Genomic DNA, 18,041 nt, shown 5'->3' on the forward strand with positions numbered 1-18,041 from the left:
ATCCCTGTCGTATCTTCCTGGGTTAGCCGCCTGTTGTTTTTTAATTCAGATGACAAGTTGAGAGGCCTCTTCCCCAGACCCTTTTAAAGGAGATTCTCTCCCAGCACATTCCAATGCAAATCCCAAGAAGGCATTTGGGTTGGGGGAAGGAGGGAACTGATTTAAATATTGGATTTTCTGCCACTGGCATCTAAGAGTTCAGTGCAAAATGTCAAAGAGAAAAACAAACAAGCGGGTGGATGAGTTTATTGAATCCTGCAGCTGCAGGTGGGGACTAGCAGCTGCAAAGGCCTTATAAGCTGCCATGCAAAAAATGGGAGGTTTATATTGACTGTAGACTGAGGTGCACCCAAGTTATTAATAAAAGCGCTCAGGTAAAGCCACCTTCCCAGAGGGGAAAGCAGGGGGAAGGAGCTTGTGGCATTAACCTCACCAGTGAGGATCAGGGGAAATCCAGATTGATCGCTTTAAGCCCAGGCAGAAACTTGGAGGGGGTGAGAGACTCAGGGCTTAGAGGGGTGGGAGTGCCCCCCCATGGAACAAGCCCCCCTTCAGGCCTGTTTGGACTTTTGTTGTTGCTGTGGCGTATTTGGGCCACCCCGGATGGTGCCTTAGTGGCTGCACTCAGAAATCACTCCTGGACGGGGCTGGAGCAGTAGTACAGCGGGGAGGGCGTTTGCCTTGCATCCGGCGCACCGGGTTCGATCCCCAGCATCCCAAAGTGTCCACCGAGCCCCGCCAGGTGTAATTCCTGAGTGCATCGCTGAGTGTGACCCAAAAAGAGAGAGGAAAAAAAAAAAAAAAGAAATCACTCCCGGCGGGGTGGGGGACCGCGGGGTGGGGGACCACAGGAGATGCCAGGTAGGGCCAATTTTTTTCTATTTGCAACAGTAGCGCGAAGCACCAGCGCGTGGGGTTGCAACGTCCACGCGGGCCGAAGCCACGCGCGGGGCAGCTCGGGGCGCGGCCTCCCCAGCTGGGAGCGCGCGACGCCTACCCCGCACGCGGCGGGCGGAACCAAAGGCCCGCGGGGGGCGGGGCCGGCCGGAACCCGCGCGAGGCGGAGGCGGCGGCTTCCGGCGGCGGCGCCGGGCACTTCCGGCGGCCGGACTGCCCCGTGGCGGCGGCGGGCGCGGGCAGCGCCATGGACGCGCAGGACCTGGACGAGTTCCGCCGGCGCTGGCAGGAGGAGCTGGCGCAGTCGCAGGCGCTGGCGAAGCGGCGGCGGCCCGAGGCTGCGGAGCGCGGGCGCGCGCGGAGGCCCGAGCCGGCCTCCGGGTACCTGGCGCTGGCCCAGGGGCTGCTGGAGGGCGCGGGGCGGCCGCCCGCGGCCAGGGCCGGCCGGGCCGACAGGCAGGACGCGGCCAGCCGCTCCCGCTCCCCGCCGGCGCGCGAGGGCCCCGGGGGCGGGGAGCAGCTGGTGGACCAGCTCATCCGCGACCTGGTGAGTGGGCGGCCCGGCCCCCGCCCCCCCGCGTGCGCCCTGCCCCCCCCCGCCACGCCCCCTCCCCCACGCGCACACCCCTTGCAGAGTCGGGGGAGGGGATGCGGAGCGGCTCTGAACCCCTGGGCCGACTTTCACGCCCCACCCCTCAACTTGGCAGTGTCTGCAGATAAATTTGGGGACCCCCAGCCTGACAGTATATGATAAATTTGGGGGCCCCTTGGCAGTGTCTGTAGATACATTTGGGGATCCCCAACCTGACAGTGTCTGATAAATTTGGGGACCCCCCAACTTGGCAGTGTCTGCAGATAAATTTGGGGACCCCCAGCTTGACAGTGTATGATAAATTTGGGGGCCCCTTGGCAGTGTCTAGATACATTTGGGGATCCCCAACCTGACAGTGTCTGATAAATTTGGGGACCCCCCCCAACTTGGCAGTGTCTGTAGATAAATTTGGGGACCCTCAGCCTGACTGTCTGATAAATTTGGGGGCCCCCAACTTGGGAGTGTCTGCAGATAAATTTGGGGGTCCCCAACGTGACAGTGTCTGATAAATTTGGGGACCCCCCAGCTTGGCAGTGTTACAGATAAATTTGGGGTCCCCAATGTAACAGTGATAAATTTGGGGACCCCCGGCTTGGCAGTGTCCGCAGGTAAATTTGGGGACCCCCTCAGTGGGGATGGGGAGGGAGATGCCCTAGCAGGTTAAGGCAGGGCTGCTCACGCCTCCCCTCCTCACTCCCCAATATCCGGCCTCCCCCAATGTCAGTATTCTAGAGGGATTCCAGCCTTTTGACTTGTTTTTTATTTTTATTTTTTTTGGGGGGAGGGTGTCGGGGAGCACTGTCTGTGATGCTGGGGATGGGGCCCCAGGATTTGCACGTGCCAAAGAGAACACAAGAGCTCCAGTTTCTTTGAGCCGCGCCCGGCCCCAGGATTCCCAACACTTAACCCAGAGCTGCCAGGGGGGACCGGGAGTTGGAGAGAAAGGAATTTGAACTGCGTGGGCTGGTTTGTCCAGTGTTGCCTAACTGCATGCATTTTTAGTTTATGAATAAAGTGTGTGTGGGGGGAATACATCCCTTGGGGAACTATCGTTAGCTTGGCGGACCTTCTTAGGAGCATGCATTCCTTCCCAGAACTTGGTGCAAGACAGGAACCTTCACTTTCTCGGACAGAGAAAAAAGATAAAGTTCTCTTGACAGCTTTCCCAAAGATCTCCCGAGTGTGCCCAGGACTCAGCCTCCGGACAGAACATCAGATCTCGATGACAAATTTCATTTAGGTGCAAAGCAGACACTTTTCCGGTTTGGAGTAATTCTATAACTGGCAAGTTGCTTGCGTACATCATTTGCTAAATATAGGGTGTTAATGGTTACTAATAAATTAATAATTTTTAAATGAGCCCTGGGGAGATTTTTATATTCTGTCGAGTTCTGCACTACCGTATTTCTAAGGCTTGGTCACTTTTGTGTCTCTTTCAAGTAGTTCAAAAACGCGTGCTGGCTGCGTGCCTACTTCTAGAAGCAGTGAGTCACTAGTGAAGTCTGACAGTGTTTAAAAAAACAAAACAAAACAAGCAAAGAGGAGCAACACCGGCGCAGGAGAACTCAGTGGTTGGGGCACCTGCGAGAGGCCCAGGTTGGGTCCTTGGCACTGAGTGATGTCACTCAGAGCTCATTCTCCCTGCCTCCACTCGCCTAGAGAAGGGTGCTGCCCTGTGCCTCTCTGGTGAGAGGCATGAAGTGAAGAGTGGGATTTTCTCGCTTCAAGGGCCTCTGTGTGCAGCAAGTTGCCAGTACTGCAGGAGGCCCCTGGCCACTCCGTTTCCTCTTACCTAAGACTCAGCACAGATCGCTCAGCTCCTGGCTTCTCCGAGGATGGCAGGACCCGCTGTCTGAATTCTTGCCCCCGCACCTCTGCCTAACTCAGGGCCAAAGGGGCCCCTTAGGTTTGCTGAGTTAAAATAATCCGGGGCAGAATTGTTTCCCACGGAGTCCAGGCAAAGAGGCTCTGCCGTTGACAGGACTCCTGGGAACACTCAGAGCATTCTTCAAGTTCAGATTGGGGTTTTCTAGGCTGTTAAGAACTTTTTTAATGCTTTGGCCAAGAGGTATTGCTCACGATGCCAATACTCATCAGAGCTATATTGGCAGCAAAAATGAAGCGGATGCCTCGGTTTCTTAGCAACCAGCCAGGAATCCTGCTGACGTGGAATGAGGCAGACCAAACCAGCACGAGCTCTGGGAGCTTCTCTGCAGTGACACCCCGTCCTCCTTGCTGACTGGCCTTCCTTTATTTGGGACCCGGTAGTGGTGGTGGTGGTGGGTTGGTGGTTTGGGCTGTTGGGCGCAGGGCTTACTCGTGCCTCTGTGCTCAGGGATCACTCCTGGCAGTGCTCGGGAGATCCTATGTAGTGCCGGGGACTGAGTCGAGATCGGCTGCGTGCAAGGCAAGTGTGCCCCCCGCAGTCTGTCTCCGGTCTCCCAGCACTGCCTGCCTGGCTTTATAAAGCTCACTCGCCTGTGACCCTCCACCCCACCTCCCCTGCCCGCCTTGCCCCGACTCTGAGGCGTGGGTCCTCCCGCCAGGGGCGCCTTCAGCCCGGGACTCTGCGGGTCTCTTCTCGGGCACCTTTCCTCACGGTCTCGGAGTTTACCGGGGATGTCTTGGGGCCTAGGCCCTCTGTCTCCGGGTCAGAGAGTTCTGCTGCCCCAGGCCCCGCGGGTGTCACTGCAGTCCGCACGACTCCTTAAGCAGCTTCTGGCGGTGAGCGGGACCCCTCTCCTCATCCTCCCAGCCCAAACTGCGGCCCCCTGCAAAAGTCACCAGATGGAGCGGAGGGGGGCGGCAGCAGCTCATTGTCAGCTGCCGAAAGCGCTGGGAAACAAAGCGGATCGAGGGGCTAAGCGTAGGTGTGCGTTTCCGGAGGGTCTCATTTTGTTCTGCTTTGGGGGATTGATTGAGTCCTGCGCTCCGCCAGTGAGCTGTCGCCGTGAACGGTGATGTCTGTCCCAGAAGCCTCCCTGGGCCGGCCGCCCTTCAAGGAGGGGGGCGGGGCGGCTGGCGTCGCGGAGGCCTTCTGGACGGCAGCAGGGGCACGTGACCTCTGGCCACAGGCCCCAGATCCAGGGGGCTTCTGTTTGCTCAGATGCCGCAGGGTTGCTGCCTTGTTGTTTTGTTCTGATTTGGGGGGTTCACACCTTGCAGTGCTCAGGGCTTACTCCTGGCTCTGCTCAGGGATTGTTCCTGGCGGACTTGGGTTGAGCTGGGCGAGACCGCACACAAGGCAGGCGTCCTACCTGCTGTGCTATCTCTTTGGCCCCATCTTGTTTGTTTGTTTGGGGGCCACACTTGGCAGTGTTCAGGACTTGCTGTGCGCTCGGGGGTCTCTGGCAGTGCTGGGGGGAGGGACTGTGTTGGATGCCGGGGATTAAACATGAGCTAAGGCTGCCTACGATCCACCGTAGCTCCTGGCCCGCTGTAGCTCCTGCCCCGCGTTTTAAAAACGAGCTCTGCGTTTTGGTATCCCGAGTTTTGGCTTTACTCCGCATGTTACTGTTTCTGTAGTCCGTTCCGACGGTCCGACTGTGGCTTTCAGGCCCGGGTCAGTGCAGCTCCGTTAGCTCCAGAGACGAGCTTCCCCCTCCTCCTCTCTGGATTCTGGAGTTCTGAAGGCTGCCGCCTGCCTGGCTGTTCTGCCCTACGCTTACTCCCCCGTGGCCGCACCCACTGCCTGGGACCCCCTCTTGCCCCCAGCACATGCACCCCTCCCACATCCTTCCCGCCGGGGAGTTCTGCCACCAGCCTTTGGTGGTGTGGCCAGGGAATCATAGGGTGAGGGCGGAGTGGTTGGGGTGGGGGCGGGGTGTTCCTGGCCTCTGCTGTGGGGCGGCACCGCGTGTGTTGATTCCAGGGAGGAAGGGGCCGTATCACCCCAGGACCCACTTGAACCCCTCCTGCATTCCTGTGAAGTTTAGCGTCTGGTCTTTGTTTTTTTTTTTTTTTCTTTCTGGTCATACCCAGCGATGCTCAGGGGTTACTCCTGGCTCTGCACTCAGAAATTACTCCTGGCAGTGCTCAGGGGGCCATATGGGATGCTGGGAATCGAACCCGAGTCGGTTCGATTGCAAGGCAAATGCCCTCCCCGCTGTGCTATCGCCTGAGCCCCTAGCGTCTGGTCTTTGGAGAAATGATTTCCAGTATCTAAATAGTTGACTTTCTAATCGCTCCAGAGGGAATTAGCAGGGGATTATTGCCTTCTGTAGTCTCTTGTTTTGATTCTCTTTTATCAGGATTGATCTGATTTATTCATTTCTTCCTTTTTCTTCTCTTTTCTCCTCTCCTCTCCTCTTCCCTTCCCTTCCTTCCCCTCATTTCTTTTCCTTTCTTTTCCTTCCTTCCTTTTCTTTTCTTCTCTTTTCTTTTCTTCTTTGCTTTGCTTTTTCTTTTCCCTTCCTGCCTTCCTGTCGCCTTTCATTTTTCTGGCCCACACCTGGCGGTGCTCAGGGGGAACTGCTCTGTGTTGAGGCCTTGCATGTGCCTGGCAGTGCTCGGGGGACTATCTGGGGTGCCGGGCTGAGCCCAGGTCGCCTCTGTGTGAGGGTCCCGCCCTTCCAGCACTTTGCGTGGAGGTCCCCTTTTCCACATCTGTCTGACACCTCCCCTCCCGGCCCCGGACTTGGCCCCCAGTTCACATAGTGTTTCGAATGTGAAACACCTTTTATTTATGTATTTACTTTTATTTATTTTGATGATTATAGTTTAGGTAGCATGCTAAGACAGCTGAGTTTGTTTCATCTGTTTTGGGGGCCACACCGAGCCTGGCTCCGTGATCAGGGATCACTCCTGGCCGTGCCTGAGGAACCTGGGGGTACCGGGGTGTCAGCCGCCTGCAAGGCACATGCCCTACCCACTGTCCTGTCTCTCTGGCCCCGAAACGTCCTATTTTAAACAGCGTCATGCTTTTCTGCGGCTGTGAAACTGTCTCACAGCTACATGTAAAAATATTTAGGAAACTGGGGGCGAATATGAGGAGAACAAAACCTGCACAGAGGCCGCCGGCCGAGCAACGCGTGTTTTAAGGCAGGCTTGCAAAGACGCCCGTGACCTGGACGGGGCGCTGGGCGCTTCTGCCCACCCCTTTGGCCCGGGTTTTCTAAGAGACGCGGGAGGGAGAGGAGCTGGTCGGCCTGGCCTTCTCTCGACAGCCCGGGGTCTGCTCCCTCCCTCGCCGGGCTGCACCGGGGCCGGAGTGTGTAAGGCAGAGATAGATAAATGCCTTACACCCAGCCCGGCGATGCCGGCTGTTGCTGGAGCCCGGGGTAAGTTTCCTGGCCAGAGAGCACCGCCACTGCCGCCTCCTCCTCCTCCTCGTCCTCCTCGTCCTCGTCCTCCTCATCCTCCTCCCTGGGAGAGGCACATTGCAAACAAACCTCAAGCCCATCCCTGCACTCGGCGCTGGTTTGTCTCTGGGTCATTATCCCTCCTGCTGAACAAGAGAAGGCAGATTCAGTTTCTCACCAGAGGCGCCGACCAATGTGCTCGCCGAGTGCGGCTTACATTAGCGCGCCGAGTCAGGCGGCCTCCGGGGACGGATCCCTTTGCAGTTTCTCCGAGCACTTTTGGAGTAAGTCCAGGAGACTTTGGGAAAGTCTCCCGTTCACTGACTCGGAGTCAACACAGTAACATGACCTGCCTTTCTTTCTCTTCTTGATGGGAGAAGGATTGATTTTTCTATCTACGGTGGAGGCTTGTGGCGCTCGGCTTTTGGGGGGTGTGAGGCTCTCTGGGAAGTTCAGGGCTTACTCCTGGCCCTGTGCTCAGGGGTCACCGCTGCCGGCGCTCAGGAGACTCTCTACGATGCTGGCGATCAAACCAGGATCCTCCCTGTGCTGAGCAGCTGCTCCAACCCTGTCCTGCGTCTCCGGCCCCTCATGTGCGTGTTTTAAACCCCGCAGATGTTTTGGATGGGCAGGGCAGGGGTTTGGCCCCTGACACCGCTGGAAGTCGCTCCAGAGCCAAGCACTGGGCTCAGGATAGGTCCCGAGCACTGCAGATTAACCCCAGGCAAATCAGATGAAAAGGCAACAATTGTAGCGAGTGAATGTAGGGCGTTTGCCTTGCACGCGGCCAACCCGGGTTCGAATCCCAGCATCCCATATGGTCCCCTGAGCACCACCAGGAGTAATTCCTGTGTGCAGAGCCAGGAGCAACCCCTGTGCATGCATCGCCAGGTGTGACCCAAAAACAAAAACAAAATTTGGCAGAGGATTCACAGGTTGAGTTTAATGGGCCTTCTGTAGTGTGATCGGCCAGCCGTACACCGCGGGCTCATTAAAATGGATGCAAAGCGATTCCTTTTATGCCCTGTCGTCATGTTGATATTTTCATAGTTGACCAAAGTCTCTGGATTAATATTTCCAGTATCCCGACTCTCTTCTTTCTCGGAAACACCCGTTTGCAGTGGAGACCCGGGGCAGGCTCCAGGGCTCCGGGCTTTGGGGATGGCCGTGTGCGGCCAGGGAGATGGGCCGGAGCCCTCAGCGTCCCCCGCCGTGGCGAGGAGTGTCTCTCACACGAGGGTCTCTTCCTCGTCCATCCGAGCCTTGGGAAGCCCCGGAAGCCCCCAGTGCTGCCGGCCTGCCTCAGCCAGGATGGGGTTGCCTCCCTGCTGCCCCCCAAGCCCAGGAATCGCCCCTCACCTGGAACCACCTTGGTTTCCTGTTGGGGGGGTCGCTGACGTCACCTGTGTCCCCCTGCATTCATCAGGCCTCCTTGGGGAGAGGAGGGGGGAGCAGGTTGCCTGGAGTGCCTCTGGGGTCTCGCCCGAGTGGCCTGGGGAAGGTGCTGATGCAGGGTTATTGGGAGGGGGCCCATTGGGTGCTTTCGGGGGGGGGGGGAAACTGGATTGGCCACAAAAGCATCCGGGTCGGGGTTGCAGGCAGGTCTTGGGGAAGCGCTTTGCTCTGGCTGGTGCTGGCCGGCGGGTGGACACGCTTCGCCAGCTGCTAGCTTAGGGGTGGCCCTCAGAGTGGTCCCGAGCTGTTGGCCGTTCCAGGGGGGGCGCGTTTCCATGGTGGGGGGGACGCTGCTCCTTGGGCAGGGACAGTGCAAGAGGGGACCCGGCTGTGAGCACGGCAGGGGGTGTTCTGTACCCCAGGAGTCAGTGACAGGGCCGAGACCCCCGCAGGGGCTCCAGTGACTGCCTCGGGAGCAGCCGGGGAGACCCCCCTCCCTGGGGATGGTGTGGTCTCTGCAGGTGGCTTGGGGTGTCTGCATACTCCTTCAGAGGGGGCGTCCTGTCAGCCTGCCGGGGTAGGGCAGGGAGGGATGTTTCCGCGACAGTTGGGGGACCCGGCGTGCCAGGGACCCTCTATCCCTTTTGTTTGGCTGCTGTGACTCTGAGAGCACTGTGGCGTGTCGTCGAGCCCCGTTAGACCACGGTGCTTCCCGGCTGTTGCCATGCCCCCTCTCTCACCCACGCCTGCTGCGTGCCTGGGGGGGACCCCCTAAGGGTCCTTTGTGGATGCCTCCTCTCTTCCTGCCGTCTAGCCTCGGAGCACTGTTGTCTGGGTGCCTCGCTCCTCCTCTCCTTTCACCCCTGCCCCCGCCAGCTGTGAGCGTGCCAGGGGGATCGGCTCTGGGTAAGCAGAGGCTGCCCGGGAGGGGGCTGAAAGGGGTCCCCGCCCACAAGCCCACGTCAGTGGGGAGGACCGGTGAGCCGGTGGGTCCTGCCAGGGAAGGAGGCGGCCGCGCCCTCTGACTCTGTGCCCAGGGATCACTCCTGACTCAGTGCTCAGGGCTCACGCCTGACTCTGTGTCCAGGGATCACGCTTGACTCTGTGCATGGATTACTCCTGGCTCTGTGTGCAGGGGTCACTCCTGACGGGGCTCGGGGGACCATAGGGGGTGCCAGGGATCCAGGCTAGTGCCCTACCCACTGTGCTATCTCTCTGGCCCTCCTCATTTTCAGAGCTGCTCCGCCTTCCCGCAGTCCAAGGGAGCTGCCGACGTGGACCCTTCGCAGTGGCCGGAAGCTCTCCTGGTCGCAGCAAGGAGAGCCCGGGCCCCTGGGCCTCTCTGCGGGGAGCCCGGCCTGGCGTTAGACCAGCGCGTCCCCTTCACTTGTTTAGGCACTGGCCTCTTGTCATTATACTTGCAGATTTTTTCCTGTTTTCTTTTTTTTTTTTCCTTCTGTGTAATGAACATTTCTCCCCTAATTTAACATTCTGTTCTTTCTTTGCTCTCCGAGAACTGTCAGCGCTTACTCCGTTTCCCTCTAGAGATCCTCTCTGGCCTCCTTCATTTACTTAGCCTTGCGCTGTTTTTGCCAACGCGTTCCTGCTCGCCGGGATCATCCTGACACCCTGAGACCCCTGCAGGCATGGAAACCTGATGCCCCTGGGGTGTGAGCGGGGCCTCAGGCTAGTATGGAAGCTCCAGTGTCCAGCTCTGCCCTGCGCTCGCCCTGGGGCCCTTGAGGGCACCTGAGGCTATTCACAGCAGATTTCCCCCAGTGGTGTCTGCAGGGCTGGACTGCCTCTGTCCCAGCACTTTCCCGTGAGTGCAGGGCCCCTGTCTGTCCCGTGTGTGACAAGCCCCGCGTCTGTCCTGTGCGTGACAGGCCCCAAGTCTGTCCTGTGCGTGACAGGCCCCGCATCTGTCCCATGTGTGACAGGCCCCGTGTCTGTTCCATGTGTGACAGGCCCCGCATCTGTCCCGTGTGTGCGGGTCCCGCGTCTGTCTCGTGTGTGTCAGGCCCCGAGTCTCCCCCGTGTGTGACAGGCCCCGCGTCTCTCCGTGCTCCCGCCCTTTGTGCTCCTTATCGCCCACCCCTCTGACCTCACCCCCGGCTGCTCGCCCAGAGGCGGGCGAGCTCTCACTTCTCCGCACTCGTGAGTGACACCCGAGAAGAGCAGCGTTGTTTGCCCGGCCCCTGCTGCCCTGCGCATGCCCGGCCCCCGGGAGCTGGTGCTCCCTGCGAGGGTGTCCAGCACCCCGTTCCTGGGAGAGTGCGGGGCCCAGGGGTGGGGGACGGCAGCAGGAACCTCCGTCTCGGGGGAGGGGTGGTACCGGCGGTGCTCAGGGCTTGCTCTTGGCTCTGTGCTCAGGGCCCACCCGGCAGTGCTTGAGGGACCATAGGGGGTGTGGGGATTGAACCTGGGCCGCCAAGTGCAGCACAAGCGCCCGACCCACCGTCCCCTCCCTCCAGCACCCCTTCCACACTCCCCGCTGTGTCGCCCTCACCTCCGTTCTGACGCCACTTGGGGCTCCTGGGCAGCCCTCCCTTGGATTGTGGGGCCGGGGTGTCCGCAGAACTGGGCTCTGTCCCCCTGGTGCTGAGGCTCCACTTCTTGTTCACTGTGAGAAGCCCCAAGGCCTCCTGTCACCGTCTGGGCGTGTTCCTCTGCCGCCTGGTTCTGTTGTGCGGCTTGAGCTCGGGGCCCGGTGCCCACTCGCTGCCCACTGCCCACACGAGGGAGCGCCTCCTTCCTGGGAGTGGTGAGTTTAGCGCCTTTCTCCCTCTCTCTCTCTCCCCCCAGAATGAAATGGATGACGTGCCCTTCTTTGACATCCAGCTGCCCTACGAGCTGGCGATCAATATCTTCCAGTACCTGGACAAGACGGACCTGGGCAGATGCGCACAGGTGAGCTGATGGCAGCATCCTCCCTCTTAACACCTCAGTGACCTGAGGGACCCCCGGGCCAGCCCCGCCTTGTACTTACTCAGACTCACCCTGGGAGTGGGAGGTGGGGGATAGTCTCCAGACACAGGGACCCACTTGGTGGCCTCATGCCCAGTGGGGGGAGATCAGTCAGCGCATGGGGAAAGCCACGTTCTGTGAGTGAGCAGACAGAAGGCCTGTCCAGTGGGACACACACACACACACACACAAACACACACACACACACACACGGAAGGAGGAAGGGGAGCAGGAGGGAAGTGGTCGCCACACTGTGGTTCAAATCCTAGCACTGCGGATGGTCCCCCAAGCACTGCCACGAGTGGGCCCTGAGCACAGAGCCAGGTGTGGCCAAGGGGAAATAAACCATCAGATGTAAAAAGCAAGAAGAAGGCTCTTGGAAAGTGATGACAGTGAGTCAAATTTCAGCTGCAGAGACCCTGCCTTTATGCAGAGACACACAGGGTCCCGGCTTCCCCTTCCGCGTCCAGTTCTGTGTTTTCCCTCCTCTCTCTCCCCTCTCCCTCCTTCCCCCCCTGGCCCAGTGCTCAGCCCCCCATTCTGTGCCGGGGCCGGAGTTGCTGGCACTGTTCGGCCTTGCTGGGGCCCACCCAGGCCCCCCGGGCAGTGCTGGGGACCTCCAGCGATGACCCCCCAATGCGTGGGGGCGCGGTGCAGTGCCAGAGATCAAACCAGGGTGGGCGCCGTCAGCTCCCGCCCCCTGGACTGTCTCTCCGCCCTCTCTTGCTTTATGGGACATTCTGCTTGTGGGGGCTCTGTTTGGACTTGGGGGGCAGTCAGAAAGGGGGTCGGCGTTTGCATCTGTCTCTGGGCTGCTCCTGGGGGTGCTCGGGCCCCTCTGGTGCTGGGACCCCAGGGACGGGAGCTGGGGCTCCTGCACGCTGCCCCGCAGCCCGGGGTCGCCCTCCCCAGCCCGGGCGTGCTGCATGCAGAGCCCTTGAGCCCCCCACTCACGCCCCCCAGCCCCCTTACCTCGGCCCTGGCCTTTCGTTGGGTTTGGGACCAGGTTTCTGGGCCATACCTGGCTGTGTTCAGGGGCCCCACCGGCTGGTCCTTGGGAATTGTGCCGCGTGTTTGGACCATGTGCAAGGGAAGCACTCTGCCCCCTGCCCCCTCGGCCCTCCTCGTCCTTGTTACTCCGGGGGGTGGGGAGTGGGGGGGTGTGCTGGCAGATAGACACAGAATCTGGGGTGTTTCCGGAAGTGACTGCAGACATTGCTCCAAGGCTAGACCCCACCAAGCAGACGCCTCGAGCCGGGCTCGGGGCCCCTGGGCCCGTTCAGCGGGAGCACCTGCAGCGTCTCTCCTCTCCCCCAGGAAACGGACTGGCTCTGTTTTAACTTCACACGTTGGCTCCGCTGCCAAGAGTCGGAAACAAGGGTGCAGCGACACAAGGCCCACGGCGCTGCGCCCGCCCGCTCTCCCCGATACGATCGTCCTCCCTGCTGCCCAGAAGGAAGCTTTTCTTTCGACAGTGTTCGCCCCCCTGCTCGGGAAAGGGCCGTGCGGCTTTCACAGCTGCTGGGCTCTTCTTTTCCTCCGGAGTGGCTATCAGTGAGAGATAGGATGGGGGCGAGTCTCCACCAGACAATGGACAATGGGCGCATTGCAGGAGAGATCGGTCCTGCTGGTGAGATTATTCTGCAGGTGTGAGCAGACAGTGGCCCGATTGTCAGGCAGACCTCTCCCGGCCGGGGCCTGTTGGGGTCCCCCCGCCCCGCCCACTCACGTTCTCCCTCAGCTTTAGCGCAGCCCTGGCACAGGGACCCTGCTGAAGTGCTCAGCCAGGATTTGGCTCATGAGGATGGCAGTGGGTGACCACAAGTGTGTGTGCGGGCTTGGTTTCGTTGCTCTCTCATGAAGCCACCAGAGCCGCCTTTCGCTGCACACCACAAGGTGGGGGGTGAGGCGGGTGCAGGAGGCCGGCAGAGTAGCAAGTTTGTTTATTCCCAGCGGCGTTTTTATTTATTTAATTTTTAAATTTCTTGCTTTTTTGGGTCACACCCAGCAATGCACAGGGGTTACTCCTGGCTCTGTACTCAGGAATCACTCCTGGCGGTGCTCGGGGGACCATATGGGATGCTGGGGATCAAACCCAGGGCGAACCCAGGGTGAACTCAGGGCGGCAGTGTGCAATGCAAACGCCCTCCCCGCTGTGCTATCACTCAGGCCCCAGGCGTTTTTATTTAAAAATGTCCCTGGGCTGAGTGGAATGTGATTCTGCCTCCAGGGGGGTGTGCGGGCCCTTTCCCCTTTAATCTCCACCCCCTTGGGGCAGGGCGAGACCTGGCCAGCTGTCTGGCACTGGCCCGTGAACTGGACCTTCCCTCGGAGAGAACCTGTTTGCTTAGATCTTCCTGCCAAATTGGTTCGCAGCTTGTCAGGAAGGAGGCGGCTCAAGGCGGCCGGGAGGCGGTGCTGGACGGGGTCCCTGGCCAGTCGGGGGAAGCAGAGGCTCGCCGCCATCCACACTGGAGTCCTTTCTCCCATGGCCGGCGTGGACAGGTGGCGGCTTGCACTGACCTCGACCGCACCTCCCAGCAGGCTGGCCTCCAGTGGCCTCCGCCCTGTCTGGGAGCAGTGTGGGTTCCAGATACGGGATATACAGCGCGGGTGGTTACTGTATAGTCATACTATAAATGTGATATATCACAACAGTGCAATATGCATTATACGTATTGTTATATAAAATATATGTTAGATGTAATAATAATATAGTATTGCATATAATCACTGTATCACTGCCATCCCATTGCTCATCAATATCTTATATGTGTATTATATTTTATATCTATTTTAGTTGAATCATCATGAGATACAGTTAGAAAGTTGTTCATGGTTGGGTTTCAGTCATGGTTGGGTTTCAATCATACAGTGATCCAACACATTTCCTACCACCAGTGACCCCAGTGACCCCCCCAGTCTGCCTAGATAGTAGGTACTCTCTCTCTCTTTCTCTCTCTCTCTCTTTCTCTCTCTCTCTCTCCCTCCCTCCCTCTCCCCGCTGTCTCTCTCCCCGGTAAATGGCTTTCCCTGTTTCCTATTTACAATCTCGTGCTTGTTTATTTACTTACTATTTGGTTGTGGGCCCACAGGTTCCTGGCACTGGGAAGGAGGCTATTTTTAATCGCTGGTAACGATGACAAAGTTGTCGGTTTCAGAATTACGACGTGGTTTGGTTTTTCTGAAAAGAGGAAGTGTGCTGTTTTATTACAGCGTGGATAATTCGGAGGGCTGGGGTTTGGGTGGTAACTCACGTTTATTTTAAGTGCTGCAGACATCGATGTCAGTCCTTAGAAGTCTCGGGGCCGGAGCAGTGGCGCGGCGGGCAGGGCACCTGCTTTGCACGCAGCCTACCTGGCTCGGATCCCTGCCACCCCACGTGTCCCCCAAGGCTGCCAGGACTGATCCCCGAGCACCGCTGGGTGCTGCCCCCAAACAGCAGCAAAAAGTCCTTAGAAAGTAGAAGAAATCTGGGGGCGAGAGGCCCGTGGTCCCGTCCCCGCTGCCGCCCTGCGCGGCCCGTGTACTTGGCGCATGGCATCACGGTGCCTGGCTGCCGCGGGCTCCGGAAACACGTCCGCCGTCACGGGCTCTAGGGCTCCGGCCGGGGCTCCGTGTGGCTCAGCCCACGGGAACCGTGTCCTGGGTTCACTCCCGGCACCGCGGCACCAGTGATGCCGCCCCCAGCCTCCTAGTTTCCTTGCCGCGTTCCCCGTAGGACCCCCAGACGGTCCCTCCCCAGCGCCCGGAGACCGGCCCGCCTCTCTCCTCAGCCGGGACCTTGGCCTTCTCAGGTCCTCACGTGTGTTTCAGTTACACGCCACGCTAGATGCTCCACTGAGTGGTCCATGGTGTTGATTTTTTTTTTTTTAAGTAAAGAGGCCAGAAATGACCAGAAAGCGAAAGGGGGGCCATGGAGACAATATCGAGATGGAAAAAAATCTTCAAATTCATGGCAGAGTTGATAAGCCAGAAGTAGGTGTTACCAAAGCAAAAAACATAGCCCCGAAGCTAGAACCCAGACTATTTTTGGACTTTTTTTTCCATAATTTTAATTTTGGGGCCACACCTGGCTGTGCCCAGGGTGGGGGGGACATTTCGGGGTTCAGGAATCCCACCTGGGCCGGCCACGTGCCAGGCCAGCTCCTTGCCCGCTGTGCTGTCACTCAGGCCCGGAACATTCACTGGAGAACATTTCAAGTTTCCAGGAAAAAAGTGACCCTGGGGTCTTCCCAGCCGCCACCCAGACCGTCAGGCGGAGACTGGGTCACAGTGGCCGCCTGTGCAGTGTCCCGCAGGGGCGCTGCCCCACTCTGCGGTGAGGGCTGCCTCTGCCCTTCCTGGAGTTCCCTCGAGCTCCCCGGGGTGCGGTGGGCACCTCCTTTCGATCCGGGCTCGGGGAGACAGAGCAGAGCACCCCTAGGGGAACCCGGGAGGGCCCTGCCGGCCACTGAGTATGGGGGTGGCCCTGGGACTCGCCCCTACTCTCCACCGGACTTGGCGTGTCGGAGGTTTGCCGTCACCGAGACCGTTACGAGAGCGAGAGACTGTTGGACTGAGAGTGGGAGATGCTGGTCTTTGAAGATAAACAGCGACCCTGCCCGGCCCTGTTAAAGTCGTTCTCCTGCGTCCGGGTGCTCGGTGCTTGTGGAGCATAGCCTGGGCACCACTGACCCTTCGGGACCGGGAGCTGTGCCAGCTAGTGGAGCAGGAATGAGTGGCTTCTGGAGCCAGGAAAGGGGACAAGACCTGGGGGTGGGGGGAGTGAGTGTGGGCCAGAGGTGCAGGTTCAGGGCCGAGGGAGAGGAGAAGGCCGCGGGGGCGGGAAGGGAACCCGGGGTGCCCTGGAGCCTCCGGGCTGGGCTTTCACCCAGTAGTGGGAGGCCTGAGAAGCACCTTTGGAGTCAACTGCCTGGGGGTGGGGTGGGGGGTCACCGCACATGGTCCCGGAGCGCTGGGAGAAGGGGTTGGGGCCAGGAAGCCTGGGTGCAGCTGTGCGGATGCTGTGTATGGGGGGGGGGGTGGGCTTGCAGCAAGAACAATGACACTTCCCCCCGTGCTGGGCCTCCCTGGTAACCCTAATCCAGGCAGAGCTAATAAAGACAATTTCTGAGCCAAGAGTGCGCGCGCGCGAGTGTGTGTGTGTGTGTGTGAGTGAGATGCTACAATTCGCAGTAGTGCCATAAAGCAGAATGCTGGAGACACTTTTATTAGCGCGTTCCTGCAGCTGAGGCCCGCTCCACGGGGTCCGTGCCGAGCCGACCGCTCCAAGTGCCAGTCGGGGTACAGGGAAGCCTGACCGGCAGGCCTTTGAAACAGCAGTTGGTTTTTTTTCCCCTCCCAGAGTTACAGTCTGCGACTTATATAACTTAAGAAATCAAAAGCTGTTCATTTCCTCTTCGGGAAACTCTAGATTTCACTCGTGTAAGTTTAAGTGGGTGTTTCTCTTGTTGACACTTCCTTGGGCAGTGAAAGATTCTCAAGTCCTGTTCTTTTATCTGTGTGTGTGTGTGTGTGTGTGTGTGTGTGTGTGTGTGTGTAGGGGCAGGGGCTTTCCTTTAAAAGAAGGTACTAAAGCACTTCCCTCTAGCATTTGCTAAAGAAATTGTTGGCACCTTTTTGTGTGTGATGCCTGATTGTAGGTACCATCCTGATCCCTCTTTTGGGGGGAGTAATTCTCAGTTCTAGCTTTCTTATAAATCTCTCAAAGCGATTTCTTGTTTGTTATCCAGGGTTTCAGCTTTATCCCGCATGTGACTTCCTGTGGGACAGGCGTGGGGCGGTGCCATGGGCCAGACGTTCCCGCCCTGTAGCCCACCCCGAGATCTCAGCTTGCGTGGGTTGAAGCCGCGCTGCCTCCTCTTCAGAGCCGACACAGAAACCTGCCTCCGCTGCCTGGTTGTTTCATCTTTTTAATTTGGGGGCCACACCCGGCAGTGCTCAGGGCTGACTCCTGGCTCTGTGCTCGGGGGACACCTCTGGGGTGCTGGGGCTCGAACCCTGGTCAGCTGCATGCAAGGCAAGCACCCAGCCCACCGAACTATCTCTTTGGCGCTATGGCTCAACTTTTATTTATTTATTTGGGTCTTTGCTTTTTGGGTCACACCTGGCAGTGCACAGGGGCTACTCCTGGCTCTGCACTCAGGAATTACTCCTGGCAGTGCTCAGGGGACCCTATGGGATGCTGAGAATCGAACCCGGGTTGGCCGAGTGCAAGGCCAACACCCTCCCCGCTGTGCTATCTCTCTAGCCCCACCGTGGCCCAACTTTTTTATTTTTTCTTTTTGGATCACACCTGGCGATGCACAGGGGTTACTCCTGACTCTGCACTCAGGAATTACCCCTGGCCGTGCTCAGGGGACCCTATGGGATGCTGGGATTTGAACCCGGGTTGGCCGCGTGCAAGGCAAACGCCCTCCCCGCTGTGCTATCTCTCTAGCCCCACCGTGGCCCATCTTTTAAAAGCCTGACGTGGTGGAGATGCCCCTGCGAGGCTTCTCTGCTTTCTCCTATCTTCCCGCCCGTGGTCGTGGGGCTCGGTGGGGGTGGGTGCCGGGGTGGCGGCGCTCTCAGGCCTGGGGCGTGGCGCTCGCTCCCCCAGTCGCACCCCTGCTGGGGCTGTTCACGCCGGAGCTGCGGCTCGTCTTCATCGTGGCTCGCACACGCGGACGTCCGTGCCGTGGGGGTCCCACGCTCCAGGTGCCGTGCTGCCAGGGCCCGGCTGGCAGCCTCCTGCTGGCCGCGTGTGGCTGTGCTGGCCCCGTGCCCCCACGCCCGGGCCCAGGAGTGGGCACTCAGCGCCAGGAATTGGCACCAGCGAGCGTTGCGTCTGGAGCCTCTGAGAGACGCCCGTCGCCCAGCAGCTCCCTGCGCAGCAGCGCGGCCTC

General features: G+C 59.2%; 1 protein-coding gene across 1 annotated transcript in view; it reads left to right on the top strand.

The window, feature by feature from the left end:
* Window positions 1–1,079: 1,079 nt before the first annotated feature.
* Window positions 1,080–18,041, top strand: part of FBXW8 (F-box and WD repeat domain containing 8) — an 86,590-nt gene continuing 69,628 nt past the window's right edge. Inside the window, exons 1-2 of the mRNA XM_055147014.1 lie at window positions 1,080–1,444; window positions 10,990–11,094. Of these exons, the coding sequence (XP_055002989.1) occupies window positions 1,145–1,444; window positions 10,990–11,094 (405 nt within the window). The 5' untranslated portion in view covers window positions 1,080–1,144. The remainder of the gene's footprint in view (window positions 1,445–10,989; window positions 11,095–18,041) is intronic.

The sequence above is a fragment of the Sorex araneus genome, chromosome 9 (assembly GCF_027595985.1).
Source record: "Sorex araneus isolate mSorAra2 chromosome 9, mSorAra2.pri, whole genome shotgun sequence".
NCBI classification, from domain to species: domain Eukaryota; kingdom Metazoa; phylum Chordata; class Mammalia; order Eulipotyphla; family Soricidae; genus Sorex; species Sorex araneus.